Here is an 18,288-nt window from a genome sequence, read left to right as displayed (position 1 = left end):
AAAACAATCAATAACTCATTGTGTAACCATTTCCCAACGTTATGAAATTATGGTGGAACCGGTTGATAAAAGATACTGATACTTCAAAGTATCTTAAGGTATAAGCAGTGATAGGCACGGTTCCAGGGGAGAGGGTTACAGGGGTCATGACCCTCCAAAAACCCCCGACTCGAACTTAGCCAGTTTTTCGTGGGGTAACCTGCAGAGGTTAAGTACGTGCAGACGTATATTAAAATATACACATTAAAACGTGCTAGAAAATAAGTGGTCTAATTTAACCCAATTTCCCCTGTGACCCCACAAACATTTTATGATGTCTAGTCTCGAGGAAAACAAACTCCTGGTGACAGAACGTAAGATCCTAAGGAAAATCCTAGGGCCCACACAAACAGAAGAAGGAATATGGAGAAGAAGAAAGAATAAGGAGTTGGAAGATCTAGTGGCCGAGTCGAACATCATCGGTGAGATAAAAGCACACAGACTCTGCTGGCTGGGCCACGTTGAAAGGATGGGAGAGGATCGTGCTGTAAAGCGAGCGTACTTGGCTGTGCCGAGTGGGCGCCGTCCGGTTGGCCGTCCCAAGTATCGCTGGAAAGACGAAGTGGAGAAGGACCTGTGCGACCTCCGCGTGGACGATTGGCGGGAGACGGCGCAGGACAGACCGAAATGGAGGCTCTTATTGTCGGAGGCCAAGACTCATTTTGGGTCCTCGCGCTATCCCACTAACTAACTAGTCTAGTGCCTCAGCCTTCTTATTCGTAGAAGATACCCATGCCCAACAGTGAGACAGTTATGGGTTGATGTTTAAGGTAGCAGAACCCTTCGAACCTTACGAACCAGTCGGGCATTGTCGGGGAGGTACCACCGCCACACCTATTTTTAGCGTAAAGCAGTTCTTAAAGTTCGGTAGAAGGATGTAGATGCCTGCAAACTTACATATGAGGCGACTGTTTTACTTCTCTCGACTGGAAACACATCTGTGTCCTGTGATAGTCTTCAGGTAAAACCCGTGTTCTATATGCAACAGATTATGATGGTTGGTTACAGATTATGATGTCCATGTGCGTCAGTGAGCTATCACTAGTCGACGCACGACTGCATCGGTATTATAAAAAATAGACTTGTCTTAAAAATAATGTTATAAATTACTCATGGTTATTATGTACTTTATACTCGTATTTCTGGTAAAATTAGAATTGCTAGTGTTATGTAACAACTCAGTATTTTCATAATAACACCAAAATCCTCAATTACAATGTTCACAGCATAAATCTTAATAATCAGACATGTCCTAGTCCAGTCTCACCACAACGATGTGTGAACTGATTCTGATATCTATACACATTGTGTGGGACAGTGGTTCTCAAAGTTAACCTTTGCGAGTCAAAAATGCCCAAATTAACCTTTTTGTAGAATGAGCTAATATACTTCACTTGTGAAAATAACTACTTTCCCTTCTGTAAATATAAATTCCCAACAAATCCAGCTTAATTTTTTAAATCATTATATAGTTTTGCTTTTGAAAAACTATTTTGTTCTTTATTTGACAACAACGTCTGTATTAATTATTTACGTCAAACTGACAATATGACTGACTGACTAACTAACTTACTAACAAAACAGCCTTTAATTTAACACATCCTGTTTTTGGACAAAATTTGAGAACCGCTGACCAGACATTGTTACGACCGGCTAAGATCCATCTAATACCATTGTATTCTTCCATTGTTTCGGACAATTCGCACAACATAACGAGATGAGATGCTGCAATACGTTATGCCCGACAGGTCGACAATGGTGTGTATTGATTGAAGATGAGTAATGGTATGAAGTACCTTATCCTTGGTTAAGGTTAGTCAACTTGGGCTAGATCATAATTAACTGTGGAACTCGTTTTTGCTTTTATAATATGGAAGTGGCAGACAAGTATGCAGTCCACCTGATGGTGAGTGGGTACTGCTGTCCATCTGTAAGTAACCCTAGATATGATTATTCTACTCAGACATAGGTCACAGGGGCTATGAGTGCCATGTACCCCCAAAACCGTCGAGTCTAACTCGCAATTGGCCAGATTTTTGTGGTGAAACCCTGCATGGATTCCTCTCGGAGGGGATATGCAGGACTTTATAATAAATACTGAAATATATAAAACGCGTTAGAAAAAGTAGTTTCAATTCACCAAATTTCACCAGGGATTAGGCCATAGTCCACCGCGCTGGCCAAGTGCGTGTTGGTAGACTTCACATACCTTTGAGATTTTTTTTTATAAATATATCAGGAATGCAGGTTTCCTCACGATATTTTAAAGCAATTGATGATTAATTTCACTACAATCTTATATTTAGTTAACCTGAGTGTAACCACTACAGCGGCAATTAATTGTGTTACGTTATATCGTTTCAACATACTTGGTTACCAATACCACCCAATACCGCATCGAACGTTACACCTAACAGTATCCACACATTGAACGTTGATGGAGTAACGAAATAGACCTCGAATCTTCATATAAATAAGTATTATTATAATAAGTGTAATGTATTATAATGTGAATTATCCTTAAATCTATATGTGACTACATATTTATATATGAAACCATTAAAACTGGTTTTATTATTTTTATCAGACTTTGTTTCTTTATTGTTTAGATTTTCATTGTAAGTTTTAATTGATTTTTGACGAAATGTTCATAGGCCACATGCTACTTTTCTCCGAAATATCTATAGTCATTGATAGTATTGTTTTTTTTTCATACAGATGTCTAAAAAATAATCACGTTGTAGGTAATACTATTAAGGAAGAACTCTGCCAATTTGAAAACAACACCAACAAAATAAAATATATTGGTTAATAGCTTTACTAAGGGACTATATAACATTACCTATGTCTCGCTTTCCATTGGAGTCTATGACGTTCCTTCGTAGTTGGCATCGTATGACCAATACCCTAGGGCTACGTATACGATTATATATTCTGTGCCGGGCACAGATTCCCTTATGTGCTAAACCCCTGAGAATTGCATAGAATTTGCAACTGACCCATTTGTAGACAAAGGTTGATGGACAATGTAAGTTATTAGAGTTTGTATTCGTTTTAACATAGGCTCGTATGTCCGCGTTATAACAACGATGTTAAGTGCTGCTGTATCTGGTTTGAAGGGTGTGGTAGGGAAGAGTCACATTCCAACAAGTTCTCAGACCATGTATCAGGTGAACTATAATATAAAGAAGTATACAAGAAACTTCAGGAAGTATGTGTAGAGCTGTTTTGGTTTAGTAACATTTATCTTCCGGATTTATACCACATCAATGACATATGGTAATCAGTACCTATTTATAACTGAACGTATGTTATTATGATCGCTGTTAGATGTTGTTGACAACCAATCATTAGCAATCGAGAAAGATTAATAAATGACAAGATATTATTACGGATAAGTTTAAACTCCATGGGCCTTGGCATGGGAAAAAAAAAATCTCAAAGGTGTTTTAAATCTAAGAATTCGTACTTGGCCGGTCGACTATGGGCTATTCCTTCTCACTCTAAAAGGAGACCCGTGCCCAGTTGTGGGACAGTAATGAGTTGTGGACGACGACTAATCAATATCTTCGATGGAAGAACCATTTCACATAATATTTGTGTTGGAGATCCAATTCGCTAAACACCAGTAGCACCGCATGATTACATTTCGTCGGTGTCAGTAACTGATATTTGACACTGTTATGAGTAATTTGCGGTACAAGTGCAATATTATGTAATTTGCACAGAATTTGGGTTAAACATTATTGTTATCGCTTTTTCACACAGCAGTATCTAAATATATATAACTCAAAGGTGACTGACTGACATAGTGATCTATCAACGCACAGCCCAAACCACTGGACGGATCGGGCTGAAATTTGGCATGCAGGTAGATGTTATGACGTAGGCATCCGCTAAGAAAGGATTTTGATCAATTCTACCCCTAAGGGGATAAAATAGGGGATGAAAATATTACTTCGTAACGCGAGCGAAGCCGCAGGCAAAAGCTCGTAGATACATAAAGTCATAGAAACGTTGCCTTATAAAAAGTGTGTCGAAGGTGCCTCCCCCGGTCGAACTTCACTAATACTACAATGACTAAGAATTGTGTCAATAAAATTCTATAATCATGGATTCTACCATATCTTAATATACATCGGACTTTAGCCTTTAGATGTCTTCTGCGGTATATACCTATGCCTCGTTATATAAAGATTTTAGTTAATTAGTGCGCTTGGTTGTGCTATGCTATTACTATGCTTATGAAATGCTATCTTCAAACGACAGAGTCAAACGCCTCAGCTTAAAGCCAGGTAATATGTGTAGGTACATGTAAAAAACCAACTTAATTCTCAATTAAGGTGGGGAAATAACCTGGGATTTGAACCTCGGGTCTTCGAGTCTTACTGTCAAACTACCTAAATAGCAAAACGGCCAAGTATCCAAAATGATTGCGTTACAGCTACTATCACTCTACAACTATCACTTACTTATCTCATCTCATAATCTCATCAAAATCGATTATCTAAATTTTCAGCCTTACGCATAGATTACAACTCGTCGTAGAAACCCGGGTTCTCTCACGCTTCCACGTACGTGATGCGCCCACAACCAGCTAGGTATATCTAGTGATTCTGATGACTTCATCATTATCATCAACTCATTACTGTACCACTGGACATCGGTCTCCTCTCAGAATGAGAAAGATCACGCCATAATCCACCGCGCTGGGCAAGTGCGAATTGGTAGACTTCATACCTTTAAGAACTTTTTTAAGATATCTCAGGTATGCAGGTTTCCTCGATGTTTTTCTTCACCGTTAAAAGCGATAATAAATTTGTAATACGCACGTAAGTTCGAAAAATCTGAAGTACGTGCCTGATTTGATCCTCGGACCCTTCGACCCAGAGGCCGAGTTTAAACTACTAGGCTATCACTGCCTATCACCTATCACTATGATAAGTAATATCGTAATCTCAAAATCGATTATCTACATTTTCAGCCTCACGCATTACGGCTCAGCTTAGAAATCCGCGTTCTCTCACGCCGACGTACGTGATGCGCCCACAAGCTAAGCTATTGTGATTCCGATGGCCCATCGTGACGACACTTGATTTCTCTGGGTACTCGAGGCAAGGTTGGATCATCAAGGCTTAAACATGTGGTACATTGAAATACGGTATTTATTTTTGAGTAGGATGCAATACAAACATAAAATTACGCTTTATTTTTAGGTACTAAGGCAACAATTGTTATGTCGTCATCAATCCTTAACTGTCCCCCTGCTGGGCAAGTCTCTTTCCAGAGTCAAAGGCGCAGGCCAGGGCCGCACTGGCCAATTGATAGACTTCATACACCTTCAGAACTTTTTTAAAAACTCTCAGGCTTGTAGGATTCCTCACGATGTTTTCGTGCGACCGAAATCTTTCCGATAAGTCTATGTAATTTTACTTGTGATCTCGACTCACTTATGAGCAATGAAGAACACAATTTGTAACATCCCGCAGGGAAATGAAGACTAAGGTGGAACGCCTCGTGGAAGTGGTAATAAATTCCGTAACCACAACCTTCAAACCAGAACACAGCAGCGCAAAACACTACTATTATAGACAGAAATAGATATGGAGGTTTTTTTTGGAGTTTACTCCTTAAGAAACGATTTGAGTTATAAGGCCCGGTACGGAAATTTTATGAGGAGTAAAATCAAGATTTATAGATCAATGAGTGTAACACGAAAAGTTGAGGCGTAACGTAGAAAGAGACAAACATATATATCCACACTTTTTTATTACAATCATCATATCGCGTTTTTAACCAAAATATGAATCAAGAGTGCTTTTATTAATTTAAAATACAGTAAGTTCAAATCCCATATGAAAGTAATTATTACAATAAAAATAATTAGCAATATATAAAACATTAAAACGTCATTAACTAATTTGTTTACATTTTTGCATAAATTATGTTATAGGTTTGATCATTTATAAACACTGTGAAAAATATGAACATTGGCGCCATAATATGATTAACAATCTTTTATGAACGTTTTTAAAGAAGAGTAACATATAAAATCAGTAAGCAATTGAATAAGATATAATATTAGCAAAATAAGTTTTTAACATAAAGAGGCTTTTGTAAGTTACTGATATATTAATTTAACTTATAAAAATGGATGCATTATTGACCAGCACCATCTATCAACGATAAACGGGCAAAATCAAAACAGTATTATTTAATATTTATTACAGAATTATTTCTAATGAATTATGTTCAAAATAAGTTATATAAAATTAGCAATACGTTTTAAATGAATTCTAGAATTATAAAACATTCAGAAACAATCCAAATTACATATAATAACATGTTTATTGAGTCTCATATAAATTGCATCCGTAAATTGCAACAAGGATATTTAGATGGCAAAGAAATTATAATTATTAAGTTTTAAGTTATAAAACGTTTAACATTGTTTTAAATATAAATAATTATATATTAAAATTTACTTTAATATAAACAATTATATTAAGTTACCATTATAATATTTGGAACCAAAATACATAGATTGATAAACATGCAAACTTACAATTTATAAAACTTGCCACTAGATGGCGCTATTATACCCATGCGCCCATATATACATCTATATACAACGTACATAAACAGCAACCTAACCATCAAGTTTTAATGTTTTGATTTTAAAGTTTTCTTGTACTTCTGTGCATTGATACGTGTATTTTTATGTACTATTAAACAAATCATCAAGTGATTAAAGTTGAAAAAATATTTGAAAATATGCAAGAAATTGATTTAGATGATAATGAAGAAGAATCCAAAAAACACATGGATGCGGTTAATTGGTAAGCTTATCGTTTACATTTATGAATAATATACATTTTAAATACGAACAGCTAGATCTTTTATTTAGTGTTTTTATTATTATTATTTTTAATCAATTGATGAAATATATTTTATATTTATATAATATTTTGTAATACTTATATTAAATTATTACGACCCATTTCTATTTTTGAAGTAATATAAATAATCCGAATAATTACAGATATATGTTTGTTTCTCTTATCATTTTAGCAGATGCGTTCATTTACCCTTTTTTACACGCTTTTTATTAGCTTCACCTGTATGTTTGTATGTTTGTAACCGACTTCTTTGGGCGCGATTTTGACCCACTTTAAACGGCCAGATTTCGTTCAAACTTTGTAGATTTATTTCACAATTATACTATTTACTGTTCCTTAATTGATTCCTAGATTCATTTAGATTTTCTACTTTTTAGTTAATTTTATCATAAAAGCGTGTTTTTTAGTTTTTTGAACTATATTTATTTCTATTCGATATATATCATAATTATCGTTCGTAAGGAGTAAACTCCAATCGTGCGTCGTAGCTGACACACACACACTTTTTTTTTAATATAGGAGTAGCAGATACGCATGCAGTATATCTAGTGGTAAGTGATAACTGCCGCCCATAGACAACTATAATAAGCTCCACATAAGATTATTTTTTTTTTCTTCTCGAGGGGGAACCTTCAAAAGGTACCCGACGACGTGGGAGCGACGCCGGGTTATGTGGGATTTTTACCGCACTAAAACCCCCCCCGGTGGCCGTCCTCAACGCTTGTTGGAGAACTCCGGGATCTCCAACGGAACACAACCGGAGCCCTCCAAGCGCGATGCCCAACGGGCTCTACCCTGGGGGAGCAGTTTTCGCTCCTCCCACACCACGTAGTGTTTACGACGGTATGCGACCACACATACCGCCGTCCTTCCCGGGGTCGCTTACTGGACGGTTCGAGCTCCCACTCTTGCCGTCCGCAACCCCGGAAGCCCCCTTTTAGTCGCCTCCTACGACAGGCAGGGGATACCGTAGCCCTATTCTAGTCCCGGAACTACAGGGACAGGGCCACAGGCCTAGGGACTAAGTTGGAAAAATACCGATAGCTCTTACCACACCTTCAAATCAGAATACAACAGCGCTTAACACTGCTGTTATTAGGCAGAAAAGCGGTGGTGTCTCCACAATTGAACCACCTTCAACTCTTCAACGGTATACCTATTAAAGTCCCAAGCTTCCTAGCGACACCGGCAGTGTTTATAGTTACAGCGTAAACAATTTTATTGTTATTCTGCGGACGTGGGAAGGGTTGAATAAACAATGATGTGTAAACATTGTTATAACAATAACATACGGGAACGTGAGAATAGCGGACTAATCTATTCAATTGATTGCCACCTGGAAGTAATCAATTGACTTTCAAATGACTGAGACAATCATTAGATTGATGTGAATGGTTAGAGGTTGGGAAGCTGTGGTGGTGGCCTAGAATTGAACCACTACCTCTCTTGTAAGAAATGTAGGTAAGAGTAGCAGGTTCAGTCTAAAGAAAGAGAGTATGGTTCTGCTGTGTTCTGGTTTGAGGGTGTGGTAAAGGAAACATACTTTTCTGTGACGTTCCAGCTTAGTCCTCAGGAGTGGCGGCGCATCTGTGGCCGACCTCAGGTAGAAATATCTAATACTATCTGGGGTTGATTACAGATGTCCATGGACGGCAGTAGCCACTTACCATCAGGTGGACTGCATGCTCGTCTGCTACTCCTATATTATATAAAAAAAAGAGTACAAACTTTATAAAGTTAACACTCTTTTAGCAGAAACTCAAAAATAATTTTAGATACTATAAAACATGCGTCCACTTTTGCCAATCCCACTGCTGAGCGCGGGTCTTCTCACAGAAGGATTAGACCATAGTCCACCTTTGAAATCTTTATTTTTAAAGATTTCCTAGGTATGCAGGTTTCCTCATGATGTTTTCATTCGCTGTTAAAGCAAGTGTAATTGTAATTAAATTATAATACGCACATAACTTTGAAAAGTCAGAAGTGCGTGCGCGGGATTTGAATCTCGGACCCCTCGATCAAGAGGCCGAGTTTCTTAACCACTTTTTCCTTGCTTTTCTTACAGGATAATTAAATACAACTTAGGCGTTAAAGAAAAAATAAAAATCATGACACCAAAACACGTGAAGGCGTGGTCAACAGATCGACAAGATTACCATTAACATGTGAACCACAATTTACATAAAGAGCGGGGTTATGTAAGGCGAAAGTTGTTTAACATTGCCGGCGAAAAATTTAACTATACGAAAGTTATTGCATTGCGAAATTTATGAGGAATTTTCTGTTGATTTTTTGCAGGTGCAGCAGGATCGTAGGGCTGAAACGTATTTGTTAATAATGAAGATGTATGGAGCTTATGAACTTTATGTAGGTAGTAGAAAATTAGTCAGTAAGGCATATTTTTTTTTTAAATAAGACCCAATTATGCAAAATAGCGCTCTTAAAGCATGAAACAAGAAAAAAATATGATTTTATTATACTTATGGTGATTTTATGAAAAACATTTGACTACATGTTAAACGATTGTAAAAATCTTTAACAGTAAAAAAATAACATAAAAATATTTCACATTTATAATGTTCTGTCCTCGTAATCGTTACTCTAAGGCAACTAAAAAAATGTTCTAATGGATACAAACAACCTTAGATGTAAATATGTAAAAAAAAAAACAATTTAAAAGACAAAATAATGGCTCTCCAATTTTTCTCATTAGAATTTTTCTTTTTTGCAAATCTACTAATCTTCCATTAAGGTTTTTGACTTCTTGTTTTAAAAGTTCAATATGTTCTCTTCTATTTACTTCTATTTACTTATTTCGTATTATCTTTTTTGTTTTCTATTTTCATTCTGTTTACTATAAAAATCTTTTTTTTGTTTTCATTCTGTTTTCTGTTAAATAAAAAAAACATTAAGATAGACAGACCAAATACGGTAAGTGGTTTATTTCATGCGAGCGATTGTTGGGCACTGACCTTCTCTACTTGTTAGCCTTTCAGTTTATTATTTACAACTTAGGTATCTATCTATCTTTTGTAAAAAATCAACAATTGAACTTAACTCGAAATAGTACAATACGTAGTCTAATTCAAAAGTTATTTCTATTGATGAAAAGATTGATTCCGTATGTTAACTTTTTTGGGGAAAGATCGATTATTTTATATAATATAGGAGTAGCAGACGAGCATGCAGCCTGATGGTAAATGGCTACTGCAGCCCATGACCTCTGTAATCAACCCCAGATAAGATTAGATATTCCTACCTGAGGTCGGCAACGGATGTGCCGCAACTCCTGAGGACTAAACTGGAACGCCTCGGAAAAGTATGTCTCCCTTACAACACCCTTTAAACCAGAACACAACAGCGTTTAACACTGTTTTTATGAGGCAGAAATAGGTGTGGCGGTGGTGCTGTTGGAGTCGAACCACAAAGGGCTCTACCACCTTCGCATGTACCAATGTACGTGTATGTTTATGTACCAATGACTTATTCTTTGGCATGCCCTCAAGCCAAAACAACCTGACACATACATAACCTTGTAAAATCAGGTGCCTGGGATTCGAACCTCAGAATCCCGATTGAAAGTGCAAGTTTTAAATCACTCAGTCTCACTAGGCTAACATAAAAATACATAAGACTATATAAATCTCATTAAAATAGAGAGCTTCAACGAAAAGGTTATTTATTTAAGTTAGAAGGCCACTATTTCTTAATACAGTTACAATTTCCGTTTGGTTTTCGTAATTTTTGCAGATACTTTTTGTACAAGTTCGTTCTAAATCTCGGTTGTCAAGTTGTCGGAAGAAGCCAAAACTAATTTGTATCTTGATCACGCTTAAATGAATTACATCGCATGATATATAAACAATTAACTAAGGTATGAGGTAAGTCGGATAAAAAATGTATATCAAACAGTAGTAACAAAATACTGAGACGTAGGTACCTACTGAATTTTGCTTCATTGTGTAGGATACAACTATGTAACTCAGATAAAAATATGCACAAATAAAATGCAAATCATGGTGATTGAGTTTAGTACGTTATGCATCTCGGATGAGTTAAAAGGTTCGACCCTGGTGGTTTGGCTCTGGAGGGACTACGGCCACATATATTTTAAAGGTGGTAGAACCCTTTGCGGTTCGACTCAGGCGATACCACGGCCACACCTATTTCTACCTAATAACAGCAGTGTTAGGCGCTGCTGTTTTCCGGATTGAAGGGTGAGGTAAGGGAGACAGACTTTTCGGAGGTGTTCCAGCTTAGTCCTCAGGGGTAGCGGCGCATCTGTGGCCGTATCTGGGGTTGATTACAAATGTCCATGGGCGGCAGTAGCCACTTACCATCAGGTGGACTGCATGCTCGTCTGCTACTCCTTTATTATAAAAAAAACCTAATAAAGCAGTGGTAAACGTTGCTGTGTTCAATGTGCAGAGATAGATATTAGGCGATCCAACTCCTCAAGGGCAACAACGCTGTAGCAGACCTCAAATATCATTTTAATCATATCTGGGTAGGTAATTATTGATTGTCCCTATAATCTCGGGAATAGAATAGGACTACGGTATCCCCTGCCTGTCGTAAGAAGCGACTAAAAGCGGGCTTCCGGGGTTGCGGGCGGCAAGGGTGGGAGCTCGAACCGTCCAGCAAGCAATCCCGGGAAGGACAACGGTATGTGTGGTCGCATACCGTCGTAAACACCAGATGGTGTGGGAGGAGCCAATAGTGCTCCCCCAGGGAAGAGCCCGATCGGGGCATCACGCTTGTAGGACTCCGTTTGTGTTCCCTCGGAGATCCCGGAGTTCTCCAACAAGCGTTGAGGACGGCCACCGGGGGGGTTTTAGTGCGGTAAAAATCCCTCATAACCCAGCGTCGCTCCCACGTCGTCGGGTACCTTTTGAAGGTTTCCCCCTCGTAAACAAAAAAAAAGGTAATTATTGATAGCCACGGACAACAGTTGGCATTTGGTGCAGTTTTTCGACTCCTGTAATTTTTCAACTTCGATTAAATTGATCAAAGGTTTTCAAGCTCCTAGCTATCTAGACTTCTACAGTGTCGGCCCTTGCCTAAGACTATTCGTCTAAATCTAAACGAGACAATCCCTTTAACAGCAGTTTTCCAGTGTTTCAAAAATCACCAAATTGAATTTAATAAATATGTTTTTATTATTATTCTTTTTAAATAACACAATATCCTAATGATGTCCCGAGCAGACTAACAGCTATAAAGATTCTGACACGAAGAAAACTGATATATGATGTTTCAAAACTGATTAAAAAGCCTTCATAAACATATATAAATGATAAATTCCTAGCGTTATGAGATCCAAAGGATGCAATTATGCTAGTAAATGAAGGGATGTTGACGGGTTGCATTCTGCTACATCATAAGCTAAAGAATGTCAACATGTGCAGATTTATCTCGACGTAGTTGTTATATAGGTACCTACTTTAAGCAAAGCGGCATTTCTTATATAATTGAAGTAGCGAATGACCATCCAGTCAAGTAAGTGATAAAAGTGAGTGATTTGTGAAAATAAATATGTAAGCTGTTCACCTGTAATTGCAAAAACACAATTGAACAATATATTATGAGCATAGAATTGTGTTAGAAATTAAGGATCGATTGTGTATCTTGTGTTGGTGAACCTTAAAATAATTAAGTGGTTACTGCCGCCAATGGATAAGTAAACGACTCCATATATAACAAGGGTTCTACCTGAAGCTGATCACAGATGCATTGTCACTTCTGAGGACTAAGCCAGTTGCCTTATAAGTAAGTAAAGGTGGTAGAACCCTTTGTGGTTCGACTCCGGCGGCACCACCGCCACACCTATTTCTACCTAATAACAGCAGTGTTAGGCGCTGCTGTGTTCCGGTTTGAAGGGTGTGGTAAGGGAGACAGACTTTTCCGAGGCGTTCCAGCTTAGTCCTCAGGGGTAGCGGCGCATCTGTGGCCGACCTCAGGTAGGAATATCTAATCCTATCTGGGGTTGATTACAGATGTCCATGGGCGGCAGTAGCCACATCAGGTGGACTGCATGCTCGTCTGCTATTCTTATATTATAAAAAAAAAAAGAAAAAAAAAAAAAAGACAGCTGGACACAGCTCATAGGCCACTTAACACCTTGGAGGGGTAATTAGAATATGTTTAATTTTTTCGCATCAAAAAATGTCACCTATTTCGGACCAGTGGTATGTATATAAATATATTTCCAGCTAAGTAGGTATAGAATGAATTTTTTTAACTAGTTATAGTCATCGCCAAACTCCTAGTCCGTTCTGAAGTTGTTGCGAGCAGGTGTAGTCATACAATTTGCTATGCCGACGCGATTCAGATTCGATTCATTTCTATACACAGAGCGGACTAGCAGTTTTACGCAGACTATACTTACCTTCTTTACAGTTTGTTCAGTTACATAGTTATTTAAGTGTAATCATAGATTAGTAAATATTAGTCCCTCCTAACAAGAAAATGTAACCAGTTTTGACAATTGACATGGTCACTGTCATCTATTTTCGTGTTTGAAAAATATTAAAAAATGTAGTTTTTAGATCATTTACGAATGAAACGATATTTCACCGCACTTTTTCTTCGATTTCGTGTTTTTGCCCCACTTAACTGAGCATGTCAGTATTGTTGCGCGTAAATTACTCCAAGACATACAATAAATGGCTGACAGAATTGTCAGTCGTTTAGGCCATTTAATGGCTTCCTCCAATTACAAGGCGATGAGATATCTATACTTATCTATGAGTGTAATATTAATATTGAACGTAGTTATTTAGTTATAAGTTCGCACCTATGTGGAAATCATGTAAATAAAAGGTTTTCCTAAAACAGAAACGCCTTGAAATGCGGATGCGGGCTTAATAAAATATTTAAAAGTATAATTTACCTCTATTTATGTTCACTTATTTAAATAATAAGAGCGTGACTAGAATTTAATTAGACGCAATTATAAAAGTACTAGTTTTTGATTTTAGCGCGAATCTTACATATTTAGTGGTAAAAGTCAACTATTACCTGCAATGCATTTACAATGATTTAAGGCGGTAATTTTGAAAATAGAATTCGGACTCGGATACCTGTTAATTTGCAAAAATAGATTAAAAATACAACTCGTACACAATAACACAGTAAGCTGTTAGATATAGATAGGTTACTAATACACAAAGTGAATGCACAAACTTGTTAGAAAGGACTTACCTTTCCAGATTGTATCCAATTATAAGACGATGCTCGAAGAAAATAAATAACACTCAGGTCTCGAACTCAAAAACAAAACGTCTTCTATTAGAAAATTAAAAAAATATATTAAAAATGTTATGGGAAAACTCGTTTTCGTATCAGCAAATTGAATATCTGCTCACTGTATCAACACGAAATTCAAAGTCTCGGAAAAAATATCGTCAAAATTTATAAATTATGGCGCGATTCGCGAATCCGAAATAGTTTTTTTTTCTAAACCACTGCGCATGCGCGACACGACCAAACGTTCGAATGTCAAATAAACGACTGTCGAGTGTCTTGAACGCAACCAATCGCCGTCTTGCATTCTCTTAAGACGGAGCTATTATACAAACAAGTTGAAATGGCTATAGGCTATCATAAATAAGCGAACTTGAGAACACGTTCTTGTAGGACCGGATTATAACGACAGCTTTGAAAACCACGAAACGTTTTCAACTTATACTTCAAGTAGTAAGGTTTATATTAATATGAGGATTTTGCTAGTAGCTGTGCACGTTGAAAGAATTTAAATTCACAGCCAATCTCTAGTAAAGTACTTTTTCGTGAAGCAGTCAACGTAATGAATGTTTTTATTGTACAGAAAAGTTACCTTAGTTGTACATAAATAGGGTTTAAAGTAAAAAGCGTAAGTGGTATATAGTTGATCACCTTAGAAGAAATTCTATGACCCTGGTTGGTATGTGCGGCACAGCCGAGCCCACAGAATCTTGATTCACTGAGTATGAATGATGCAAGTCGTATTATAATAAAACATTACTTACTTGTTTACGGACAAGTGGACGATCTAGTAGGATAAGGAAGACTTTCGTACTTTGTTGTAATCTTTGTATTCAAAAATACAGTTTCCATATGTTCGCGTCTACAAAATTCTACGTATAAAATTGAAGGATTAATTTATAACAGTTATAACTAAACTTTATCCTATTTTTTTATAACATAGGAGTAGCAGACGAGCATACAGTCCATATAATGGTAAGTGGCTACCGCCGTCAATGGGCATCTGTAGGCAACCCCAGATAAGATTAGATTCCTACTTACCCTTGAGGACTAAGCTGGAACGCCTCGGAAAAGTATGTCTCTCTTAGCACACCCTTCAAACCAGAACACAACAGCGCTTAACACTGCTGTTATTGCAAACCGCAGGGGTTCTACTACCTTCAATTTTTTTCAGCTTTGGCCGTAAACATATGAATGATTAACCTTTATAATATTAGTAATATATGTCATATGAACATGAAATAGTTACAAAATACATTAAAAAGTGTAGAGGACAGGTACAACACAATAATAAATACAGCATACAGTAATTCATTTATTCCAATACAATGTTTTACAAATTCTAATCTTCTATCCATTCTATAAAAATATCTACTGAAAATGTAAGTCTTTATACTCGTACAAGATTACTTCAATAATTTCTACCAAGATCTTATTAAATTATGAATAAAAATAGCTTAGGCCCCGACCACACCTGCGATTTTTTTTGCGTTTTCTTGTTATCATAATATTTACTACAATACGTAGATGACATGTACTACGTCGTTTCATTACATGTTCAATTCTAAACAATCAATTGTCGCATTTTTTTATTTTATACCTATATATTTATTACACAGTGCATTATTACTCTTTGAAATAAAATGAAAAACGCAATGTGGTTGTAGCCTCAGGAAAGAGGGACAATAATGATGGATTTTGACCCATTTAATAGTGAAAATATTTATGGGCATAGAAATAAAATAACCAAACATACTAGATCTGATTTCCTTAGGAAATGTCCAAAAGAGCATACAATCTGTTAAAATAATTTCTCAATTTTTATTATGAAATTATAAGTAAAATCGACATATTGTGTTAATTTTTAATTTTAATGTTAATTTTAAATTCGTTTAAAACAATAGTAACTAAAGTTTAGCCGAGAATCGAATCTAGATCCTGTATATAGTATGATAACAGTATTGGAAATTTTTTTTTTTTTTTTTTTTTTTTTTTTATTCAGTGAAAAGGCTTTATCGCCAATGCGATTATGGCGCCTTGGTGATAACAATTTACAAATTTCAATAATTAACGACTATTAATCAACTTAAATATTTTTTTAGCATCCTCCGAAAGCGGGTCCGAGAGTATGCTATTACAATGTCCAATAAGTTTTATGTTTAATTTAATCTCTTGTCTCATATGACAATACTGCACACATTCCATTAATCTATGGTATATGTCATCGATGTTATTACAAAACTGGCAATATGCAGAAGTAGATTTTCGCATCAAGTAAAAATATTTATTGCATGGAATGTGTCCAGATCTAAGTCTCAATGCTGTAATAGTAAGGCGTGCACTCAGCACTTTATTATCAATCCAAGGATGTTTAGGTGGATGTGGTTGGATCGTACGGTACCATATTCCTTTTTCTCTCGATCTTTCATCAAAGTATTCTTTCCACAGGCTACGAATATCATATTTTAAAGTTATCAGGTAATTTTGAAAAGAGGGTGTAAATTTTATGTAAAACTAATAACCTTGAAACTTTTATACAAGCAAGTTATAGAAGAAACATCGATATAATTTTAAAGTAAATAGTGCAATTGAAGGGAAAGGAACTAATATTCAATATATTTTAAAACAACTAAACATAATTGCTAATTATAATACTAATTCCTAATTATAATATAATTATAATACTTGTACTTAACGAATTAAGCTTAATACATACTACATTTAAATATAAAATTTTGGATTGTACAGTCCCGAAATATGCATACGACTAGACACACAATTATACATTAAGTTCGTAACTAAATAGTTACATATACATACTTTAAATAAATAAATTTATTACACATAGATTGCAAAAAATATATTATCACACACAACAAAAATAATAAAAAAACGTGTACTTCTGTCCGCATGTAAAAAGTTATTTTTTTTTTTGAAGAAGTGAAACTATTAGAAAACAAACAAATATTACAAATTATTCGACATATTAATTATCGTATCGTGCTTAAAAAATAATCTGCAAAACTTCCAATTCTTCCAACTTACTTCCAACATTATGGTGACGATTTTGGTAAAAAAAAAACACACTTATATTTTTCCCAAAAACCCCCATAGAAGTATAACTTCAATAAATGCTAACATTTGTAATAGCAACAAATTTCCAAAATTTGTAAATAATAATAAGCTCAAATGTTTGAAAATATCATATAGATCCATTCCCGTAGGCGGTTTTTAATATTTATTCAGGAACCCTAAAATTTTTGCCCCAAAAAAATACATTCGTTTCCAAAATTTGCCACCACACACAATAAAAATATTTTTTTTAATATTTAATTTATCATATTTTATTGTGTGTAGAGCAATAAAAACTACGTAATTGAGGGCCATCATTTTTTTGAAGTCCATTATTTATTTTGTAATCATAAAAAATAAATAAGTGAATTTTATTTGATATTGTTATTTTCATATATTTAGATTTCAATTTACACATGCCCCGCTTCTTTGGACGACAAAATTATAACCAAATAAAAAAATCGACATTTAAGATATATACCAAGTCAGCCTATTCAAGAAGGTCCCGGGTTTGAATCCCAGGGAAACAAGTATCTAGCTATTTAGTTTACTAAATTAAAATACTCAGTATAAAATACTTTTATCACTACCACTATATTATACTTACTACGATTTTTATATAAATATCTCACTATATCTTGAAGCTCTATATTATTATTTATCAATTATTACCATATTTTTTGTAAACTTTATCAATTTCAATATTGTTTTCTTGGTCAACTGATAGATATCAATGTTGTTGTTATATATTTCAGTTTCAATACTTTCAATGGAACAGAATAAATTGTTGACATACATTTTATAACCATATATATATTTTTTTATAATATAGGAGTAGTAGACGAGCATGCAGTCCACCTGATGGGAAGTGGCTACTGCCGCCCATGGACATCTGTAATCAACCCCAGATAGGATTAGATATTCCTACCTGAGGTCGGCCACAGATGCGCCGCTACCGCTGAGGACTAAGCTGGAACGCCTCGGAAAAGTCTGTCTCCCTTACCACACCCTTCAAACCGGAACACAGCAGCGC

General features: G+C 35.9%; 2 protein-coding genes across 8 annotated transcripts in view; one reads left to right on the top strand and one right to left on the bottom strand.

Annotated features, from left to right (window-relative positions):
* Nucleotides 1–14,463, bottom strand: part of nahoda (DOMON-like domain-containing protein nahoda) — an 86,436-nt gene extending 71,973 nt beyond the window's left edge. For 6 of the 7 annotated variants that reach the window (XM_073090442.1, XM_073090438.1, XM_073090441.1 and 3 more), the window contains exon 1: nt 14,142–14,463. The gene's annotated coding sequence lies outside the window, so the exon portion shown is untranslated. The remainder of the gene's footprint in view (nt 1–14,141) is intronic. The other variant, XM_073090443.1, reaches the window with a different exon arrangement.
* LOC140754957 (uncharacterized) lies at nt 314–730 on the top strand. The gene has a single exon (XM_073090116.1). The coding sequence runs from the start codon at nt 314–316 to the stop codon at nt 728–730; it is 417 nt and encodes a 138-aa protein (XP_072946217.1).
* Nucleotides 14,464–18,288: the final 3,825 nt, after the last annotated feature.

Source organism: Epargyreus clarus, unplaced genomic scaffold (genome assembly GCF_041222505.1).
Source record: "Epargyreus clarus isolate Ecla_fem2 unplaced genomic scaffold, WU_Ecla_fem_2.2 ptg000032l, whole genome shotgun sequence".
Taxonomy (NCBI): Eukaryota; Metazoa; Arthropoda; class Insecta; order Lepidoptera; family Hesperiidae; genus Epargyreus; species Epargyreus clarus.
Note: the sequence above shows the minus strand (reverse complement) of the source record. Positions and strands in the feature narration are given on the sequence as shown.

What these genes read in the sequence shown, in the direction of transcription:
- LOC140754957 (XM_073090116.1), top strand. Translation starts at nt 314, where the DNA reads ATGTCTAGTCTCGAGGAAAACAAACTCCTGGTGACAGAACGTAAGATC.